This window comes from Meriones unguiculatus, chromosome 3, assembly GCF_030254825.1.
Source record: "Meriones unguiculatus strain TT.TT164.6M chromosome 3, Bangor_MerUng_6.1, whole genome shotgun sequence".
Lineage (NCBI taxonomy): Eukaryota > Metazoa > Chordata > Mammalia > Rodentia > Muridae > Meriones > Meriones unguiculatus.
This window is the reverse complement of record NC_083351.1, coordinates 25,728,906-25,748,973: the sequence shown is the minus strand read 5'-3', so window position 1 is coordinate 25,748,973 and position 20,068 is coordinate 25,728,906. Positions and strand designations below refer to the sequence as shown.

At 53.9% G+C, this 20,068-nt stretch overlaps 1 protein-coding gene across 1 annotated transcript in view; it reads left to right on the top strand.

Annotated features, from left to right (window-relative positions):
* Positions 1-2,748: 2,748 nt before the first annotated feature.
* Grik3 (glutamate ionotropic receptor kainate type subunit 3) overlaps positions 2,749-20,068 on the top strand; it is a 217,858-nt gene continuing 200,538 nt past the window's right edge. Inside the window, exon 1 of the mRNA XM_060379565.1 lies at positions 2,749-3,323. Coding sequence (XP_060235548.1) covers positions 3,209-3,323 — 115 coding nt within the window. The 5' untranslated portion in view covers positions 2,749-3,208. The remainder of the gene's footprint in view (positions 3,324-20,068) is intronic.

Genomic DNA, 20,068 nt, shown 5'->3' with positions numbered 1-20,068 from the left:
AAGGAAGATAGCTGTGTGTGTCTTTGGATTTCTTAAGCCCTCTAAGCTTGGACTCTTCACCTGTAAAGTGGGAAAAAAAAATGACAAAAGATTCTCTTGGTGTGTCGTGGGGGAAGACTGGATGAAGTGATAGCCAAGGTTGTGCGTACCTTTCCTGGAACGCAGAAAACACGCAATAAACGCGAGAGTTGTGTTTGCCATCAAGGCTGATTTTTGTTGTGCTGAGCTTCCCACCCTTCCCCCATGGCTGGAAAGGAGGAAGCTGCTGTCCGTTTGGAGGCCCAGTGCAGTACAATGACTTACAGTTGGGTCAAGAACAAGGGTCAGGCCCTGGGCTGGGGATAGCAACTTCCACCCAAATCTACGCCAGGGCTCCAAGAGGAGCTGAGCCCTGGTTGAGTCTCACAGCCTCTGCAGCCAGGAGGCTGTTCCCACTGCAACCTGAAGGAAGCCTGAGACAAGCCTGAGCTAGGGAAACCTACCTGCTTGGGGATGCAGCTGGCCGGGCTGCTTCCTGGGGATGGTGAGGGGTCTCTGATGACAGAGAGAGACACACTCTCACCTTTGAGGTAGCTCAGATTTCCTTCTTCATCCATTTACTGCTGTGCTGCCCCCTCAGCTAACTAGCTTTTAGGGAGCCTGTTCATCTCCCCCACTCTTCAGCTCCTCCCTCTGGGCACACCTCTACCTTTCGGCTTCTTTGATTTCCTGCTAAGCCACTTGTCTCTGTACCCAGCCTACTCAAATCGGGGGGGGGGGGGGGGTTCTTGCCTGCAGAACAGGCCGCCTATAGAATTAGCCAGCCTTAGGCACAGGTCACAGCACTCTTTCCAGCCCTTTTCCTTTCTCCCTCAGGGCACAGAATTATCTTCCTTAGAGAACAGCCAGATCTTTTTGGTTCCAGGAACCGAACAAGCCAACTGTGGAATCTGAGTGCCTGAAATGGGCTGTCATGGTGTGTCTCCAATGACAAGCTCTCAGCTGTGTCTTAGGGGTCCTCTGCTCCCCTCTTCTCCATGCCTCCTTCATGGGTGCTTGGGGCCTGTCTTCTAAAATCTCTACTCCCTATGCAGAGGCGGCAGCTGCTGATTCCGAAGCTGTGATCTTTGTGTCTTTGCCTGTTTCTTTGGGCAACATTTGTCAGAGGCCGACTGGGGAACCAGCCAGTCTAAAGCCGGGGAAGGCCCCAAGTATGGCAGATTCGGAGACCTTCGTTTAACAGCTGATCACCTAGAATGTTGGGGGGGACGAGGTACACACTCCTCTCTCTTCTTGGCGTAGCCCAGGAACTCTGTGCCCCCAAGGCCACCGATGCAAGTTCAGAAGAGAAGGAGCCCCATCCTAATTGCCAATTGGCTCTACAGCTCTATTCACAGCCCCACACAATGCCTCGGAACCCGGATAGGGCGGGAAAGAAAAGACGGCAAAATTAACAGGCGGGTTTGAAGCGCTACACATTATCTATTTGTAGGAAAATTAAAGATTTGCTCTTCAGATGTAGGAGGCCATGCTCTTACCAGACAGCTGGCAAATGGGAGAGATTGGAAATGATTGAATAGATCAAATTATTTAAATGAGAAAAATAAATTCGCACACAGCCTAGCCGCAGCCCGGTGACAGATCCGTTTATTTATCTACTGTATCGGTACTGCTTTGTCTCTGTCAAAAAGGTCATTAAACTCGCCTAGCTGCGTAATTCGCAGCCTCCTGCTCCTGCCTCGCTCCACAGCCCTTCTCTTCCCTCGACACCCAGATCCACTTGGAAAAAAAATTATTTTTGGTAATAAACAGCATTTCTTTTTTAACCCTTTCAGCTTGCTCCCCCGCGAGTCCTACTCTGTCCCGTGGAAAAACAAAACAAAACAAAACAACAACAACAACAACAAAAAACCCAGTTTCCTCTGTATTGTTTCTCATGGGGAATCCGGGAGAGGGCTCCAGTTCCTCCCGCATAGTTGCGGAAGAGGACCGAGAGACCAGCGGGCTCCAACTCCAGCGGCCCTCGGAAGCGAAGGCTTTAGCGGTCTCTCTTCACAGCCCGCCCGCTGACGGTGCGCGGTCAAGCCCTACCTTCCACACAAGAGGCTCTCTCCCTCCCGGCTAGTTCCCGAAGCTCTGCACACCCCAGCCCAGCACCGCCAGTTCCCTGAATTTTACATGGTCCCCATCCCCATCCCCAACCCTCAAGCCCAGGGCCAACCCCGCATTCTCGTGGGCTGGAGATCAGGAGGGAAAAGCAGCTCCAGGTCAGTCCCCTGCCGCCGCCGTCGTCCAGCCAGCGCCGGCCGCGTGGGAGCTGAAGAGCGAGGCTCCGCAGACGGCGGGCTCCGGGCCCCGCGGCTCCCGGCAGGCGCGTCTCCTCCAGTCGGTCGGGCCGCTGGGGCTGCCGACGTCTCCCCGGCTCGCGGTGCCAGCCCTGCCGCTCCGCGCCGGGCTCCCCGGCTCCGCGCCTTGCCCCGGGGTGGGGGGTGGGGGGGCGGCAGGGGCAGACGGGGACGCCTGAGCCGCGGAGGAGAGTCTCCATCCTCCGGGGGTCCTCCTCACCACCACCCCCTCACCACCTCCCAAAGCCGGTCCAGGGTCCCCTTCCCCGCCCCCTGCGCAGGTGTGAGCGTGCGAGTGTGCGCCCGGGCGAGTGTGAGTGGGAAGCGCGTGTGCGCGGGGGAGTGCGCGGAGGGAGCGGCGGGCGGCGGGCGGCGCGGGAGGCGGGAGGCAGGGCGCGGGGGAGGGGGCTGGGAGGGAGTGTGTGCGCGCGTGCAACTCCACTCCGGGGCTTTGTGCGAGCCCGGGCGATAGCATCGGCGGCGGCTGGAGGAGGAGGAGGAGGAGGAGGAGGAGCGGCCGGAGACGGCGTGCCAAGCCCGCCCGGCAGCCGGGGCAGGTGGGAAGCCCGCGCGGGAGCGGAGCCGCCGCGAGCCGGAGCCTCCGCAGCCGAGTCCGAGCGGAGCCCGGGGCGGAGCCCAGGAGGAACCTCAGCTCCCGGGCTGGCCCCCGTGGGCGGCGGGCGAGGCGGGGCGGGCGCCGGCGGGGCGGCCCCCCAGTAAGATGTGCGCGGCGCCGCGGGGCGCCCCCCACTCGCAGAGGCGCTCGGGAGCCGGGCGGCTGGGCCAGGCGGCGCCTCGGGGGCTGCTGCGCGCCCGCGCCTAGAGCTGCCGCCCCAGGGAGCCCGCCACGGCCGCGCCCCGGGCACGCTCGGTGGCGCCCAACGATGACCGCTCCCTGGCGGCGCCTCCGGAGTCTGGTTTGGGAATACTGGGCCGGGCTCCTCGTGTGCGCCTTCTGGATCCCAGACTCGCGCGGGATGCCCCACGTCATCCGGATCGGTAAGGGCTCCCCTGGAGCCGGAGGGGGGTTGTGGGGAGGGTGGGGGTGTCTCTGCGCGCCCGGGTGAGGACGGGAATCGGGGTGCTGGGGCCCTGAACGTGATCCGGGAGATGGTCCCGACCTCCTTTTAGGCTGCAGGGCTCGGGGGTCTGCTGGGAGCTCCTGCCGGGGGAGGACAAAGTTCCAGAGCCCGGGTCGAGGGGCCTTACTTACAGGGAGGAGGCAGCCCGCGGCCACGGTGGCGAAGGGACCCGGGGGAGGGGGGCACGCTCCGGGGAAGGCGACTCGCTGGAGTGTGGCGAAGCTTCCGAGCCCCACGCCAGCGCCTCGGGGGGAATTTCGCCGCGACTGTCAGCGCGGATGGCCGCAGACCGAGTTGTCGGGACTGGCTTCCGCGCAGAGTGGGAGAGCCCTGGGGAAGGCGCCAACTTCTCTCCCCTTGTCGCCCCCCGTACCCCACTCCCCCCGCCACGGGCTCCTCGCCGGAGCTCAGGGACGGGCACGGGCAAGGGATGCAGGGGAAGGATTCGCTGGACGAGGGCAGCGGATCTCCTTGCCCCTGGCTGGCCGAGGCGCGGGGCAGGAGAGGGACAAGTCCCCCGCACGTCGCTCCGGAGGATGCCCCAGGCCCAGGCTTTTGGCGGCCAGGGGGAACGAAGGCTGGGGAAAAGGGAGCGCGGGAGGCAGCCCGGCGCAGCCGGGGACGGCGGCCGAGGGATGCGAGTGGCTTTGAAAGTTAGCCGAAATCCCTCCGCAGCTGGCGGCGGCTGGCGGTCTGCGCGCGGCTTTCTGGGGCTCCGGCTTCTCCGCTTCTCTCACCGCTGCGGATTTCTTACTCTGGGCTTTAACTTTGTTGTGGCCGCCTGAGGCATCTTGCGCGGCAGCACTCAGGGCTGGGCGGGAGCCGATGCATGTCTCTGGCCAGCTGACCCTCCGGGTTGGGCCAGGTTGGGCAACCAAGGAGCCTCCTCCGTTTACGGCGGGCCCAGCACCCGCGCCAGGCCGAAGACCTGAACGGCTCGGGTTCGCCAGGCAGGAACATCTGGCCAGCCGAGCTCTACCCAGCCAGGGCCACCTTCCTCCTCCTCCTCCTCCGGGGCTCTCCTCCAGGAGCCAACTTTGCTCCTGCAAGAGCGGACTTTGGGTGGCCAGCGGGGTGATGAAGATGCAGGGAACTCGGACCAGGCTTGGTTATCTGTACTTGAAATTTTTTCTAGGAGGGAGTCCTCGTCGCTCACTCTCCCTGGAGCCACGTCCTCTTGAACTCGGCTTCTGAAGGGGAGCATAGAACAATTATTCCTGTGCATGCCTGGGACCCAGGAACAGATTGGGCAGGCACACACCTGAGGCAGGGAAGGCCAGGCACCGGAGGGTACTCTGGGGACAGCCCTCACAGTCAAGGTTTAACCCTTTGAAGTCCGGGTTTCTCCAGGCTAGCCAAAAATATTCCTGCCCCAGTACTGGCTTGCTTGACATTCCAGCCAGTCGCTTAGCTGTGGGCCACTGTTTCCTTCATTTCCTCTCTCAGTTCTGGTGATTTTTAGGGGACCTTCACGGTAGAGTGTCCTTGAGATAGAAAGGAAACCTCAAAGGGTGCTGTGTGCCCCCCCCCCATGCTTTGCAGGTCTACCTTTCTTGCTCTTCCCTCCACAGAGAGGGATTAGTGTGTTTCCAGCCCGGTTTTAGGAATGGAAATCTTTGGAGACCCTAGAGAGACAGGAGCAGGATAAGCTCAGCCTCAGAGGTATGGACTGCAAATGGGCAGGGTAAAGGGCCCTTGTCCCTGGGACAGTATGTAGACGCACACATTCCAAACCTGTGGCCCTTTCTTGAGCCACAGTGTAATGGCGTGATTAAGGACAGCAGAGTCCCTCTCTCTTCTAATCTTCTTCATATTAAGCCCCAGGATTAATTAGCGTGTCGGCCTAGGCCATTTATATCCGAGATCCCTACCCTATTTGACTCCCAGCCTACGGACGGACCCGGGTGCTGAACGGATGCCAAACGTGATTCCTGGAGCACAGCCAGCTCTGGGTGGAGGATGGGAAGGACCTGAGACCTCTGAGCTTCTTTGGTGCTGCCCCGGGGAGGGGAGCTGAGCTTCTCCTTCTGGAGCTTGAGGTTGAACCTCAGCTGGGGTCAGGGCACCAGGAAGCAGGAAGCACGGTGAGAGGGAGGAGAGGGGGAAGAGAAGGAGGACCTGCTGCAGCCCAAAGATACTGCCTTGGCTAGAGGTCTTTTCCCATCTCTGAGATCTGAGGCCTCTTGACTGGGGCTGCAGGGATGGAAGCCCTGGAAATTGGGCTCCTCTGAAGCATGCTGGGTGCTTCTGCTTAGAGCCTGAATCCCTTCTCCAGCAGCCAGGCGTCCCCTGTGAGCACCAGACCAGGGAGGGTTTACCTGCAGGTGCAAGATGGGCTCTCTGGCCTGGGGAGCATGGTACCCGCCCTTTCTCTTTGTGCCTCTTTTGGGGGCTGAAATTCCCTCTCAGACAAGGAGATGGATAGCTCAGCAGTGTGACAGAGTGTTCAAACAATCTGTCTTGAATAGATGAATTGCATTGCTCTGTCTTTTTGTAATTGTGTCTATCAGAGGGAGAGGTCAAGGCATTGATTGCTTGGATGGTTTGCAAGTAACAAAGGAGAGTGAGGGAGAGAGAGTAATTGGATTGTAGTCTGCGGAAAAAAATGATCATTGATTATTTTATATGAATATGTGGAAGATGTATTCTGTGTGTGATTATCAAGGGCTGCCAATGAAGGCTCGCGAGGCATATTGTTCCACATTTTATTATTATTGTTGACATCGTTATTGTTTGGATGGATCCTGGTCTTAACTTAGGACAATAGTTAAATGCAGCGTCTTCTCAGCCAAATGAGCCTTAGTGACCCTCCACAGGGGACTTGGATTTATAGGTTCATATTCTAGAAACTGAAGAGGAGGGGTGACAGTCGCAGAGGCCGGAGGCTTGGATTTTATATTTCCGCTCCTAGCGAACTGGATCACTTTGATAAAATTCTGTTCTTTTTTTCCCCCCACTTTGGTGATCACTTTCCCCAAATGTATACAATTTAGTTGACATAAACTATGGTGTCAAGTTCCTTTTAAAACACGCCGGCGGGAAACGCTCATTGTCGCCCTAGGTTTCCTGGTTGCATCTTCCCCAGGATTACAGACCTACTCTATAGGGTTGAGGGCTGCTTGGGACCTGAGAAAGGAACCAGGCAGTGGTGGCAGCAGCTGGGGAAGCCTGCGTCGTCCTTGTGATGAGGAGCTTGGTGGCTGGTAGTGATCTCTGGCCAGCCAGTGGGGAAATTCAAAGCCAAATGACTGCGGAGACATAAAGCAGGTGTAAGGGGGCGGGCGGGAAGGGCACGCCCGGCTCCGCGTTCTTAGAGCAGCCACAGGCAGGGCAGAGCTAAGCCAGCCGTGTCTGAACCTCCGGGAGTCCAGCAGCCCTTCTCGGGGGAATGAATGAATCGCTGCACCACCACCACACTCTTCTCTCCCCCCTCCCCCCGCCTCCACGTGCCACTCCTCTGGTCAGATCATCAACATTGTCCCGAACACTTGTCTCTTGAGTTTGAAAGTCACTGCCTGTAAAACAATGAGGGATTCTCGTGACTGGCGATGTGCGGAGGCATTGCGCCTTGTAGGAACAGACAGCCGCTGAATGAAGATCAATAGGGTTTTTCCCCCCCTAGAAGTAAATAGCTTCAGACAATACCTGGCAGTGGCCCGAGGGGACTTAGAAAGCATTAACTTGAGGAATTTCTGCCTCACTTTTCTGCCCAGCTGCTCCTGTCAGCTCAGGCTTCCCTCCTTCTCCGGCTGGAGTCTAATTTCTCCTAGATGCTGGAACTGCACTGAGCAGTCTTCTGGCGTCAGGATGACCTGGGGTCTTCAGGATGCTTTGTGTGGGGTGAGCCAGGCCAGGCTAAGCTTTTCCAAGGTCATGGGCATCCTCCTGTGGCGGCTGTGCGGGGTGGGTTGAGTTTAGAAGTCTAGCCGGCAGTGCTTGCTGCTCTAAAGGGGTTTTCAATGGGTCCCATTCAGAAAAGCAGGAGTGCTTGGATCCCTTTAGTGTCCTTGGTGACACCCCGCCCCCATGCCCACCCTGAGCCTCTTTGAGCCCCCATGCTCACACAGGCATAACGTTCTAGCATCGGGAAGTAGAGTACCCTGCAGAGACAGAAAGTCCAGGTGAACTACCCTCTTCAGGGGGCAAGGCCTGTGGAAGGGAAGCTGCAGGCCCCAGGACTCTTAGAGGAAGAGGTCTGTGCTTTGTAGCTAGGCCTTCCTATCCCCTCATGGTCAGACACCCCTTTCTGCCTCCTACAGCTGCAAGCTGAGCCCTTGTGCCCAGGACCTTCTGGAGGCAACTGAGATCTGCTCATGGGTCATGTAAAAGTAGGTAGGAGATAGAGGTCCCCAAGATCTGCCTGGCAACAGAGAGGACGGACGTGCAACAATAAGGCCGGCAGCCGGCAGACCCTGGTGTATCCTCTAGAAGCTAGAGTGGTGGGATAGGAGCCCTGAGTAGGAAGAACCCCACAGAGGGAGCTGGGGCCTTGGCCTTGGCCTTTCCTGGAGAGAGCTTTGCTTCCAGCTGCCGATTCCTCAGCGGCAGCACCAGAGGGCAGTGTGTCTGTGCTTGATGGCCGAGGAGTCCCCTGCCTGGGGCCCCACCGAGTCTGGAGCATAATCAAAATAATAAGACAGCAACAATACCGTGGCCATAGTTTATTGAGCACTTAATAGCTGCCAGGCTGTTTGGAGTGCTTTCCAAACAATGACAAGTAGCAGAGAGGTAGTAAGTGCTCAATAAATGTCGCTGCAGCATTTTCTCCATTATCTGATCGAGCCTCTATGATGCTGCTTGCTGGTGCCTGCTCCCCATTTAGCAGACAAAGAGACTCAGCTAGGTGAACTCACTTGCCCAGGAGCACGTGGCTGGTCCTTGGTAGACACAGGCCTTGAACTGCAGTCAGATAGCCTGCAGATCTGACACTTGGAGCTGGCCTAAGGGGCTAAATGCAGGTCTGATGCCCATGGCTCTGGAAGTTGAGCTAGGTCTTGCTTGGTGGTTCTGGCTCTCACTGGCCCTGGATGATTTCTGTGCCACGTTCAGGCCCCTCAGGGCTCACGTGTAGGGTCAGGCTGGCTTACTGATGAGTCACATGGCAGGCTGCTTCCTTCTGTGAAAAGGAATGGATGCCCAGGGTGACACACACTCTTATGGTTTTTTTCTGTCCCCCCCCCCACACACACCTGGCTTCTTGACCATCTAGAGCTTTAATCCAAGCCCCGGATAAAGACTGGATTCTTCTGTGGGTGGGGCCAGTCTACTCAGAGAAACCCCTGTGCTTGGAGTTTCTCAAGCTACCCTCAAAGACACTGCCAACGCTTTGAGCCCCAAGGGCCTTGTGTGTACCTCACCTCCAGCCTCTGCCACCACTGAGCTGGCAAAGGGAGATTATGTTGCGGGTGGGCTCCCTTTGTTCTTTCTTCCCCGTCTCACCTCCCTTTTGCTCCCTGGATCTCATCCTAGTCTCCTCTCCATCATCCTCTCCAGGCTCCTGATAGTTTTATGTTGTTCTATTTTTAAGCAAGAGTCACATGCCCATCTTCTAAATGGAGCCTATCTGGTTTGGAACTGAGACTGGTGGGCAACGTACAGGGCATGGCGGTTGCTGTCGGCAACTGCCACTCTGCTAGTAAATGGAGCTTTATTGTTTACTCGCTGCAGCAGTGACACATTTAGGATTGGCTCGGACAGAGGGGTCGTCACTGTCCAGCGTCCCTGTCTACAGAGCTGGCAAATATATAATGCCTGTCTCTCAGGGTCAGATAGTGTGATGTCTTTCCAAAAAAGCTTAAGTCGGTCCAGGTCCAAGGATCAGCATTACTTCTTTGCTATTATTCTTGTAGTCAGAGTGGTTAGTTCAGAGCCTGGACTGGGGTGGAGGTCCCAGGGTGTCAAGATTTAAGGAAGTTCCTGAAAGGTAAAGACTTTGAGCTTGCCCCAGTGACACAACAGTGAGTGTCTCCTTAAATCCCCCCCCCCCCCCCCCCCCCCCCCCCCCGGTGAACTCCAGGTTCTTTGGTTCTTGGATTTAGAAAGGCGTAGCTGTGAGACACAACCTTAACCAATGGGGCTTGGAGAGGTGAGGCTGGAGGAGGAGCCAGAAGGGCAACAAGCCTCTAGATTTTGTTTCTCTTTCCCTTTTAACACATCTCACAGCAGCTGGGCCTCAAAGCCGTCAGCGTCAGTCACCCTTCCTTCTAATGACGTTGTTTCATTTCTTTGAATCACCTCCAGGGCCCAGGCTGTCCCCTCTCCCTGCCTCCTCTCCCGCTGGCATCTTCTTCTCCTCACAGCTCAGTTACAGTACAAGTTCTTATCTCTGCTTCTCTTGACCTTTATATACTTGTTTGTTTTATATACTTTCTATATAATAACAATAGTGCTATTGAGCTTGAGTGTGGTTAGGCCTGGGGATGGATTTGGACTTTCTCTAATGCTCGTGATTCTATCACCCGCTTTAGAGAAGGATCAGTCCAAGGTTGCCCACAGCCATCTTTCCTACGTCGATACCAAAATGGATGTTTCATAGTGATGAGTTTTATGAATGCTAACCCAGATTTTTTTTTTTTATGTTTTTACATAGAAACTAGCATGGGCCCTTTGTGCCACATCTGAGTTTATGTATGGATTTTTTTTTCTTGGCACCGCCAAATCATGGTGTGTGTGGGTTTGGTAAGATGTAGCTGACTGGCATTTCAGTGTGAATCTACTCGTGTGTGCTTGCTGCATGACCTCAGCTGAGTTACTTCCCCTCTGATCCTCTATTTCCTCTCTGGTGGAGACAGAAGTAGTAACATTTAGTGAGATTCTAGTCTGTTGTTTTTGACCTACAAACATTTTGTGTGGCTGAGCCTTACAGTGCTGCCTTCATGGGGCTGCTGTGTGGATTAAGGGAGATAACGCGTGTGAAGCTCTTTGTACAGAGCCTGACGTCTAATAGCTGAGGAGAAGGAAGGGGGCTCAGGAGCCTGTGCTCTGTGCTTTGTGTTCCCCCTGGCGCGCATACATGCAACTCTCAATGTGGCGTTTTCTCGTTGCACACATACCAGCATGCCCTAATGTGGAGTGGGCAAGTCCAGCCACTGTGCCAATTACAGGCGTAAGAGAGGCGCCCTTCCTGGGATACTCCTAGACCATTATTTATCACACACCTGCAGCCTGGGGCACTGTGTTTGCATTCACAGCGATTTAATTGAAATGCTTTTTAAAAGCATGCGTTCAGAGCTGGGAAGACCCAGGGGACGCTCTTGAGGGATCAGTCTGGGAAATTCTGGTCAGCCAGCCCCTGTTTGAATAGGGTGCTCAATGTTTGTTTCTTGGACAGGTCAGTAGGAATGGGAGAGGGTCTGTGGCTGGGTCAGAAGGACAGACATTGCTGGCTCTTTTGGGAGACTACAGGTAATGAAGGTAAAAGGCTGGGGAGGGGAGTCCCCACAGTGATGGAAGGATGGAAGATAATGAACCCAGTGAAAACTGGGAGGGAGTGTCAAGCCTGTACTCCGGGTCTTTTGGCGCTGTGCTGAACGGTGGTTAAGGGCGGCAGACGGAGAAAAGGAATGCTGCTGAGATTCCTGTTTGTGTCAAAAGGGTTCCAGTCCACAGAAGACAATTAAGTCCTCGAGCTATTCAAGAGACGAAGGGGTTTTATAGAGTTCTCAGAGCAACGGCAGGAACGAGCTCTTTAAATATGGCAGGCAGCGCCGGGGACCTCTGCAAAGCCTCCCTGCCTCTGCTTTGCAGAACTGAATGCGCCATTCCTAAAAGCTGCCCAATTGGGCGGAAAAGCGGGATCGGAAAGCCAAGGACTTCCCAGGGCTCTGAGCATCCCATTTCCTGTCTGCAGTGAAGAATCACAGAATCCAGGCTGCAGAGAGCTCCAGGGGTCGTTCTGGGCTTCTGGTTCTCCAATATTAGCATTCATCAGAACCATGGAGAACTCCTTCAAACACTGACTGCCAGGACCCCAGCTCCACAGGGCTGCTACTCGGCAGGTCTAGGGTGAGGCCTGTGGGTTAGCCTAAAGTGAGTGCTGCCAGCCTGAGACCTATTTCTACCTCACTCTTTTCTTCCCTCCGTTTCTCCTTTCTTCCCTCTCTCCCTCCCTCCTTCCCTCCTTTTTTCTTCCCTTCCTCTCCCCACCCCTTTTCTTGTTTCCTTGTTTCCTTGCTTGAGTCAGTGGCTCCCTTTGTAGTACAGGCTGGCCTGGAACTTACATAGCCCAGGCTAGCCTCAAATTCTCTGCTGTCCCTTTGCCTCAGCCTCTGGGGTGCTGGGATGATGGAGAGCCATCATGCTCAACTTGAGTGCTACCCTTTGAGAGACCACTGTCACAGCATGGTGGAGGATTTCCATGTAGTCTGTCTCTACCTGAATAACCCCAGTCTCAGGGAGCTTGATGCTTTTAGGGTCCACCTGTCCTTTAGCACAGCGTTGGCTGCAGATGCCCCCCACTTCATAAGCTGAAATACATCTGCCTGCAGCTCTGAAGAGGCAATGGGACTCCTATCTTGGGACCTCGAATTCTAGCATTCAGCTATGTAGGCTTAAAATCCCTTCCTTCTGGTTGTGTAGATTTGAATGAATCACTTCCCAGACTCTAGACCCCCTCATCTGTGAAATGGGAACAGTAGCTTTCACCTCATGGGATTTTGTGAGAACCAGCTGCCCTGGCACACACAGACACGCATGCCAAACACACAACACACACACACACACACACACACACACACACACACGCCAAAACAACAACCAGCGAACTTTTTTCTATTGAACATTGTGGTTAAGCTTACAGGCTCCTGCATCCTAACAGCATCCAGCATCCAGCAGACTAACTCGAAAGCCTGTCTCTGTGACATCACACCTGTGTGACCTTGGGCAAGTGGTTACGGATCTTGAGGTACTACTCACAATGATCACACCTGTCTCCCGTGTTTGGTTAGGATTGGGTGAGAGCTTAGAATTTCCCCTTGTAGGTACTCAGTAGCTACTCCCATCACTCTAGCTGTTAGATCAGGACCCTGTTTGAGGCAGGCTCCATGTCCTACCCTGACAAATACAAAGGAATTTCTTTGTCCCAGAGACGCCCAGCTCCACCACACCATGCTGGCCATTATACTGCTTATTTATTGAAGCCAATAAGGAAGTTGCTATCTCCCCGAATATTAGCCTTGACCTATAAATAATGTGACTCCCCGTTATTTCAGACATTTAAGCAGCCATTTCTCCTTACTGAGATACTACAATACCAGATGGTGATCATAAGATTTTTTTTCCCCTTTTGATACAGGGTCTCACGATGTAGACCAGGCCAGCCTCAAATTCACAGGAACCCACCTTTTGTCTCCAGAGTGCTGGGGCTAAAGGTGTGCACCACCACACCCAGCTCGTGCGATCTTAACCACAGGTTTCTCTGTCAGCCTATAAATTTTCATCCTTTTAATGACAGTTGATCTAAGCTTCAAGGTAGGGTCAGTCATTCAAGGGGTTCTGTTACTGAATTTTCATGTAGTTTTCTTTTTTCTTTTTTTCCTTGTCCACTGTTGGTGGACCATCCAGGCCTGTTCCCACGGCTCCATCTCAGAAAGTGGGTATGGATGTCACTGTCCCCTTCCTCCATGGCTTCCTTTCCTGGGGTCAGTAGAGATGAAGTACCTGTGGGCTGCAGCTAGGGACCCCTGTCCAGAGCAGCAAAGCTTTGGGGGACCACCTATTACATTGTGTAGCGTGCCTCATGTCATTGGAGCCTGAGATAGACAGGTCTTCCTTTATTTCAGCCATGTCTGGTTTGCTACAGGACATGGCTGACTTCTGAGCCCACTGGATTCATCATGTGGCCTTGGATTCCCCCACCCTAAGCCACCGTAACCAACTGCAAATAAGCATCAGTTTCTTACACCTTCAGGCCTTGGCGTTCTCCATGGCAGTGGCCATAGTCTCTGGACTCAGGCATGACCCATCCTCATCTCACACCCTCTACCGACTGCTTGAAGCCTCCCAGGAGGCTCTGCATCTCCACTCTCACCCCGGACATCCACCCTGCTTTTCTATCTGACCAACTCCTTTATACTCATACTCCCCTCTCAAAAAACATGTCTCTTCCTCCAGGAAGCCTCTCTTGACCTCCACTGCCTTCTGCAAGCCCCCATGGTCCCCTTCACTGCCCTGAGTAGAGTGCTTAGTGTATTGTTCTCGGTCACCTTAGAGAGAAGCACAGGGAAGGCATGGAGCAAGTCCTGCTTACTCTCCGCTGTACTCTGTATCCAGCACAGTTTGTGCTTGGCTCATCATAAATGATGAGTAAACATTTGTTGAGCAAATGAATACATCCACAACTCTGGTCATGTGGACAGAAGGCCCCTTCACTGCCTTGTCATTCAGCTCAGCACCTTCTCTGTTTAGTCCATGAGGATTTCATAAACAATCTGCATTCTTCTCAGAAGTCAAGGTACTCGTGAGGCCTCTGGTATTCTCCCAACACTCATGGAAGAGGTTGGCCTCTTCCATGCCAAGACCTTCTCCAGCTAATCTACTGGGTTCTACTGGAGTGGCCGGGGGCTATTCTTTCCAAGCCCAGGATTAGACATTCCATCCATTGTCTGATTCATATCGTGATAGCTGTCCCCTTGAGAGAGACACAGCTGTCCACTTCCAGAAGAGAGTGAGGATGCAGTCATGACCCCGCAGCCTTTCTGACCTCACCTCTCTCTTTCCCTCTTGCTCCTCAGCGACTTTGCTCCTCTCTTGGGAACTGGTCTAGGGATATGAACTCTGTGCCTCCTGGTCCTCAACATGCTGGTCGCTCAGGACAGCTGTCAGGCAGAGTTCTGGCTGAGCTGCTTGCACCTCTGCCAGTCATAGATGAGCTCTCCCTACTTCCTCTCCCCACTGCTTCTCTGGACCCTGCTGGGATGTGGAGACAGCAGACTGACATGACAGCTGAGGTGTAACGCAGGTTAGCCGTCATCCTGGAGACTCAGGATGCACGGTCAGCCTGAGCTGTTAAACCCGTGTCATCCCTCTGGGGGCTTGAAGTGTGTGTGCGTGTGTGTGTGTGTGTGTGTGTGTGTGTGTGTGCAGGGCTTGGTAGCTGTTCGTTGTCCGAAGCCCAGTGAGCGACAGCAGTCTTCCCTTTGGCTAGCTCGGGAAACAGGACTTTGGTGCTGGTCTCAATTCCCCAGTGACCTTTCCACCGCCATGGCATAGCTGAGAGATATGAGCTTATGACATAGCCCTTCCTACGCCCTTCACAGATGTAGCAGATGGGGACAGCCCCCTTCTGCAGCCAGGCCCTCCCATTTTCTCATGTCCTTCTGAAGGGAAACAGCGACACTTCCCGAGCAGCAAGAGCCTGTTGCTGACAGGGCCATTTTTTCCCTCCAGTTTAATCGTGGTGACAGCCGTCTATTTTACTTGTCTCGTAACGGTAAATAAAATAAGGGGGAACTCTCAGGTTAAACTGAATTACAGCTGATCCCTGGGGAGTGAGGGTTGGGGGAGCCTCCAACAGGAAGACCGAGTCTCTGACTTCTAGAGCCCGGGTCTTCCAGCTGAAACCAGGAAGTACTTTTTCATGCGGGAAGAGAACAGGTCACAGCGTTTGATGCTGTCAGAGGCCATGGAAGAACCAGATCACCACTGGAAGTGTCAACCACGGCCAGTGTTGGGACTTGCCACAGATAAGGACTTCGAGGACACAGAGAAAGGACCTGTTCTATGCTTTTCGGTGAGCTGTGGGAAAAACGAGATTGAAGCCTCGAACCCCTGGTGTTGGCATCCTTGAAGCCTTAACTTCATAGGCTTATTTACTGTTAGAGTCAGGAGCTCCCTTTGTTTCCCCGGGCTGGCCTCCTGAGCTCAGGTGATGCCCCTGCATCAGTTACTTAAGCAGCCTGGGCTGCTGACACATATCACTGCGCCTGACTAGCCACGCAGTCTTCAGAGATCTACATAGACCAGAATTTTCCAACGTGGAAAAAAAAAACACCTATGAAATATCTTTCCACACAGAGAGCATACAGATTGGGTCTGTAGGTGTTGATAAAAGCTCCCGGATAATAACCCTGCTAGGAGGGCCGCCCCGGACTCAGTTCAGCACCACGGAGAGCATCCCGCTTCTGGGCAGGGGCACACAGCTCTGTGTTGTTCTGAGGCTCCTCTTTCTGGTCCTTGTGTGGCCTCAGGTGTTGTGCCTTCCAGGACAGGTCCCCTAGGGCTCTGGTAAACACAAACAGGACATCTGTGTCCAGAGGCTTTAAGAAGCCCACAGCTGGTGGGGAAACACCAGGAATTTTGTTAGAGCCCAGGAATGCGCGGCTAAGGAAGATGAAGCCTCTGGGTGGAATTTCTTTCTTTTTTCCCCCCCTTCCACATAAACTGTTCTTAAATCTTCGGTGCCATGTACGGCTTGTCTGCTAGGGAGCGGTAGCAGATGACAAAATGCATGAGCATCCGCCTGTCAGATATCACACCTGATACGGCGAGTCTCGGCTCGGCCTGCCGGCGTCATCTTTCACATTGCATTTGGTAAGTGGGCTTCTGTAATGTAGTTTTAGTCTGCTCAATGTGATTTCTTAAACGTGTTTTCCATGTTATTGTTTCCCGAGTGGTGGAGCCCCGTGCACCTGTAATAGAACGTTATTTTCTGCTAATAAATAAAATTACTATTCATTCAAGTGATGGGAAGCCAGCGTGTCACAGCGTTGTGGTGTTCCCTCAAAAGCCCCAGCTCCAGGTACGTTGTCACCTGGCTGTGTCAGAGAAGCCTGGTGACAGGATGGCTGTGACAGAGGCCTCTCTTGGGCAGGAAGATGTGAGAGAAGGTCATGCAGAAGATGGAGGATGAGGGAGCTTTTGTCCATCGCTGGGGGACAGAGAATTGGCTGGCAGCACTTACCTTAGAGCCCAAAGAGACAAAGAAGGCCACGCATGTCAGAATAACAGAGGTGTTGCCTTGTGGGCTCTTGGGGCTTGGGAGGCAAGATGACCTTAGAAGCCTGCAGCAGATAGACCTACAAAGCGCCGTGGCCAGCTGCAGGTCGGGCTGCTTTGGGAGACTTGAGAAATGTCAGCGTCAAGGGACTGGGGATTTTTTGTTGTTGTTGTTGTTGTTATTGCTTCCCTCAAGAAAGCAGCAGGAAAAAAAACTGCTTTGGAAATGTGGCTATTTTTATGCTGTTTGTAATTTTGTGTTTATTTCCTGTCTTTTTCACATCGATTCTGGGCTGACTCATCGATTCACCAAACATTAGTGCAGCGCCCACTCCGTGTTGAGGAGTGCAGAGCACAGGGGACCGCCGGGGTGGGATGCATCCTGAGTGAGGGTCCTCATGGTAGGTCCAGGTCGTGATAACAACCATGGTCCCTCACTCTGCGTGTGTGCAGCCTACTGAAAGCCCCGTGCTTGGAGCATCCTTGTATTTTTTTTCTATATCCTGGGGAGAAGTAACAAGGCTCAGAGAGGCTAGGAGCTGCAGGTCACAGGGCAGACGTGGGTGGGAAGCCCATCTTCTTCAGCTTCTCTTTGCTTCTGCCCTACTAGCTTCCCTTACCCCTTCCAGATTAATTTTTTTTTCACCTGGAACTGTCATGCATCATGCCTCAACTTCCAGCCTCCTCCAAGGTTCATTTTATCCTGCTCCTAGACAGAATTTCACCTAACTCTTCTAGAAAGAGAGGAAGTTAGCGTGTGTGTGTGTGTGTGTGTGTGTGTGTGTGCGTGTGCGTGTGCGTGCGCGCGCATGGGAATGTGCAAGTGTACATGTACATATGTGTGTGTGTAACTCACACATGTGCATTTAAGTTAGCATGAGCGAACCTATACAAGAGCACCTGGATGCCTGCCTAATTACTTCTCCACCTTAGTTTTTGAGCTCCTTGTTGGGCCTGGGGTACACCATTTTGGCTGGACCGGCTGGCCAGCAGGACCCTGGAATCTCCTTGTCTCCCCCTTCCAGCACTGGAGTCCGGGTGTTCGAAGCCATGCCTGGCCTTCATGTAGCTGCTGGGCATCTGAACCCTGGTCTTTATGCTCAAACAATAAACACTTTCCCCACCGAGCCATCTCCCCGCCCCCAGCATCCACTTTTTGAGTGTCTGGGGGATGGGATTCTCCTTTATCTTAAATAGTTCAGATTCTTCCTACTGCAGGGTAAGGCTCTCCGGTCCAGGGTAGGACCTGGCCTTTCCTTAGGGCATAAGGAACCTCTAGTTTGAGACCCATTCATTTCCAGGGCTTTTCCTTTTGGAGCTACAGCAAAGAAGCTCTCAGACAATTAAATCGAAATGGCTACACACTTTCCCTCACAGGGGTTTGGACAGATTTATAATATTTTCTTTTTTAAAAAATTGGGCCCTTTCTCATAGAGACAATGATTTATGGAATAATCAATTTCTTTATCTACCTAATACATTGGAGTGATCCGTCAGTTCAGGCATCAATCTCCCTGGGGCTGGGGAGGGCAGACGGTCTGACAGACCGGCTCATCAGGCAAAGGGCAGATTTTCCTGTGAGAGCTGTTTTGCTGCCCAGACTGGACGGAGGGGCTCGGCAAGACGGCCTAAGCCTCCTGTAAACCCCACTTCTCCTCTGTCTCTGCAACCCCAGGGGAATGGGCACAGTGCAGACCGTCCCCATCACACAGCTTTGGAGACTGAGGGAACGGAGGGCTCCGCTGGTAAAATGCTTGCCAGGCGAGCACGAGGGCCTGAGCTTGATTCCCAGAAGCCACACAGAAACACCGGCTGTGGCTGTGGCGGTGCACACATGTAATTCCAGTGCCGGGGAGGTGGACATAGACTCTCTGAGCTCACTGGCCAGCCAGTCCGTTCTTACTTACTGAGTTCCAGGACAGTGAGAGACCCACTTGAAGTTGACATTGTCTGATGCCCGTGCACATGCGCACATCCGTGAACACATGTGCACACACACGTACACAGAGAGAGAGAGACATTCACATATGAGAAGGACAGGAACGTAAAGGCGTGAAAGCAAGAGTGACTGTCTGTAAAGTCCAGGCAGGTGAGATGGTTCAGCCAGTAAAGGCATTGGCCATCGAGCCTGCGTGAGTTCCAGCCCCAGGACCCACTTGGTAAAAAGAGAACTAACGACGTGAGTCGTCTTTCGATCTCCACACACGCATCTTCCTCCAGTGTGCAAATAAAATGTGATAAAAAGATCTCTGAGGTCTGTAGCAAGTCGGGGGGCAAACCTGGCCTGAGAAGTCCCTACAGGGCTGAGACTCGTGAGTGCTGGCCAATACCAGCTGTTTTATCCTTACTGCTATTTGGAGAGCCAGTAAACTGTCTCATGGGGGTAGTGGGCTTCCCGTAATGGAGACACACACAGCTTGGCTGCTGACGTCACGGAGGAGCCTGGGATTCTCCCCCTGTGAAATTCCCAGTCTGCCCAGCTGCGTGACTAAGGCTGTTGCTGAGGACATCCAGCTTTTCTGGGTTCCCTGAAAAGGCCAAGGCCATGCCAGTTCCGGTTCATGCAAACCCCACAGAGGCCAAACTCAAGGCGCTAGTTGTCTGCCAAAATGCCCAGAACCCACAGTCTGTTGCCTCCACTGCTCATCTTTGGTGATGCCTCCAGTCAGTCAGTGAGGGAACTGGTCACTGTAGCCAGCTGGACGTCTGGGAGATATTGCAGTAGGCACAGCGCAGACCTCAGCTTGCTTGGCTCCCGTCTCTGATGTGTGGAGCTTCCTTCTGCGGGAGCAGAGGCTGATGTCTGAAACGGAGGGCCAGAGGCCAGGCAGCGAACTGTCAGCGTGGGAGCTTCGTCCACAGCGTGGTGGTTCACCACAGGTGGCTCTACTTTGTACTCGCTGTGGGTCAGTGTTGTGCCAAGGTGAGCGAGGCAGGCGGGATCCTTGTCCTTTGGAAGCTCACAATCCGGTAGGAGAGGCAGACAGGAAGGTATGTTCCAGGAGTCAAGTTCGGGATTAAGAAAATGACTTCCATGTTAAGACTCAACGCAGCAAGAGGGGACAATTTGAAGGTGAAAGGGGAAGAATGAGGAAAGAGTTCTCGGGCAGCAGATACAGTGTGCTTGAATGCCCAAGGGGCCGGCAGTGGTGTCATTTGGACTGTGAGACACTACCAGCTTTGGGAGGCAAACACAACCAGCAGTTTCACATTTCAAGCTAACATTGAAAACCTCAAGGAAGTCCAGATGTGAGCCACATGTGGTGGTATGGGAAAGTGGTGCAGGTGATCCTCCTGAAGGATGTTTGAGTGACAGCGATGAGGCTGAGGGCACTGGGGAGCCACTGAGAACTCAGTAAGGGAGACGGACAGAACCAAACCCACGTCTCTGAGAAGCGATCCTGGTGGCTGTGGCACATGGCTTCAGTGGAAGCTGGAGGCCCATTGCTTGCTTTTTTCAGAAGACTAGCACCCTGCTTCACTGCCTTGGGCTCTTCCCGCAGGCCCGACTGTTCCTTCGCCCTGGGCCTAAGCAGTGGATGCAGGCTGGCTGTGTCTGAAGGCCCTGGCCCTCCTGAGAACCCCACATTCATGTCCTAGGTACACATGGGTGTCATCAGATGCAACCAGGCCTTCGGTCTCATTCACAGCTCCCTCCTCTCAACTGAAAATCCACAGCAAGTTCTGTCCCTGCTCAGACCGGCAGGCAGACTGCCGGTCTCTCAGCCC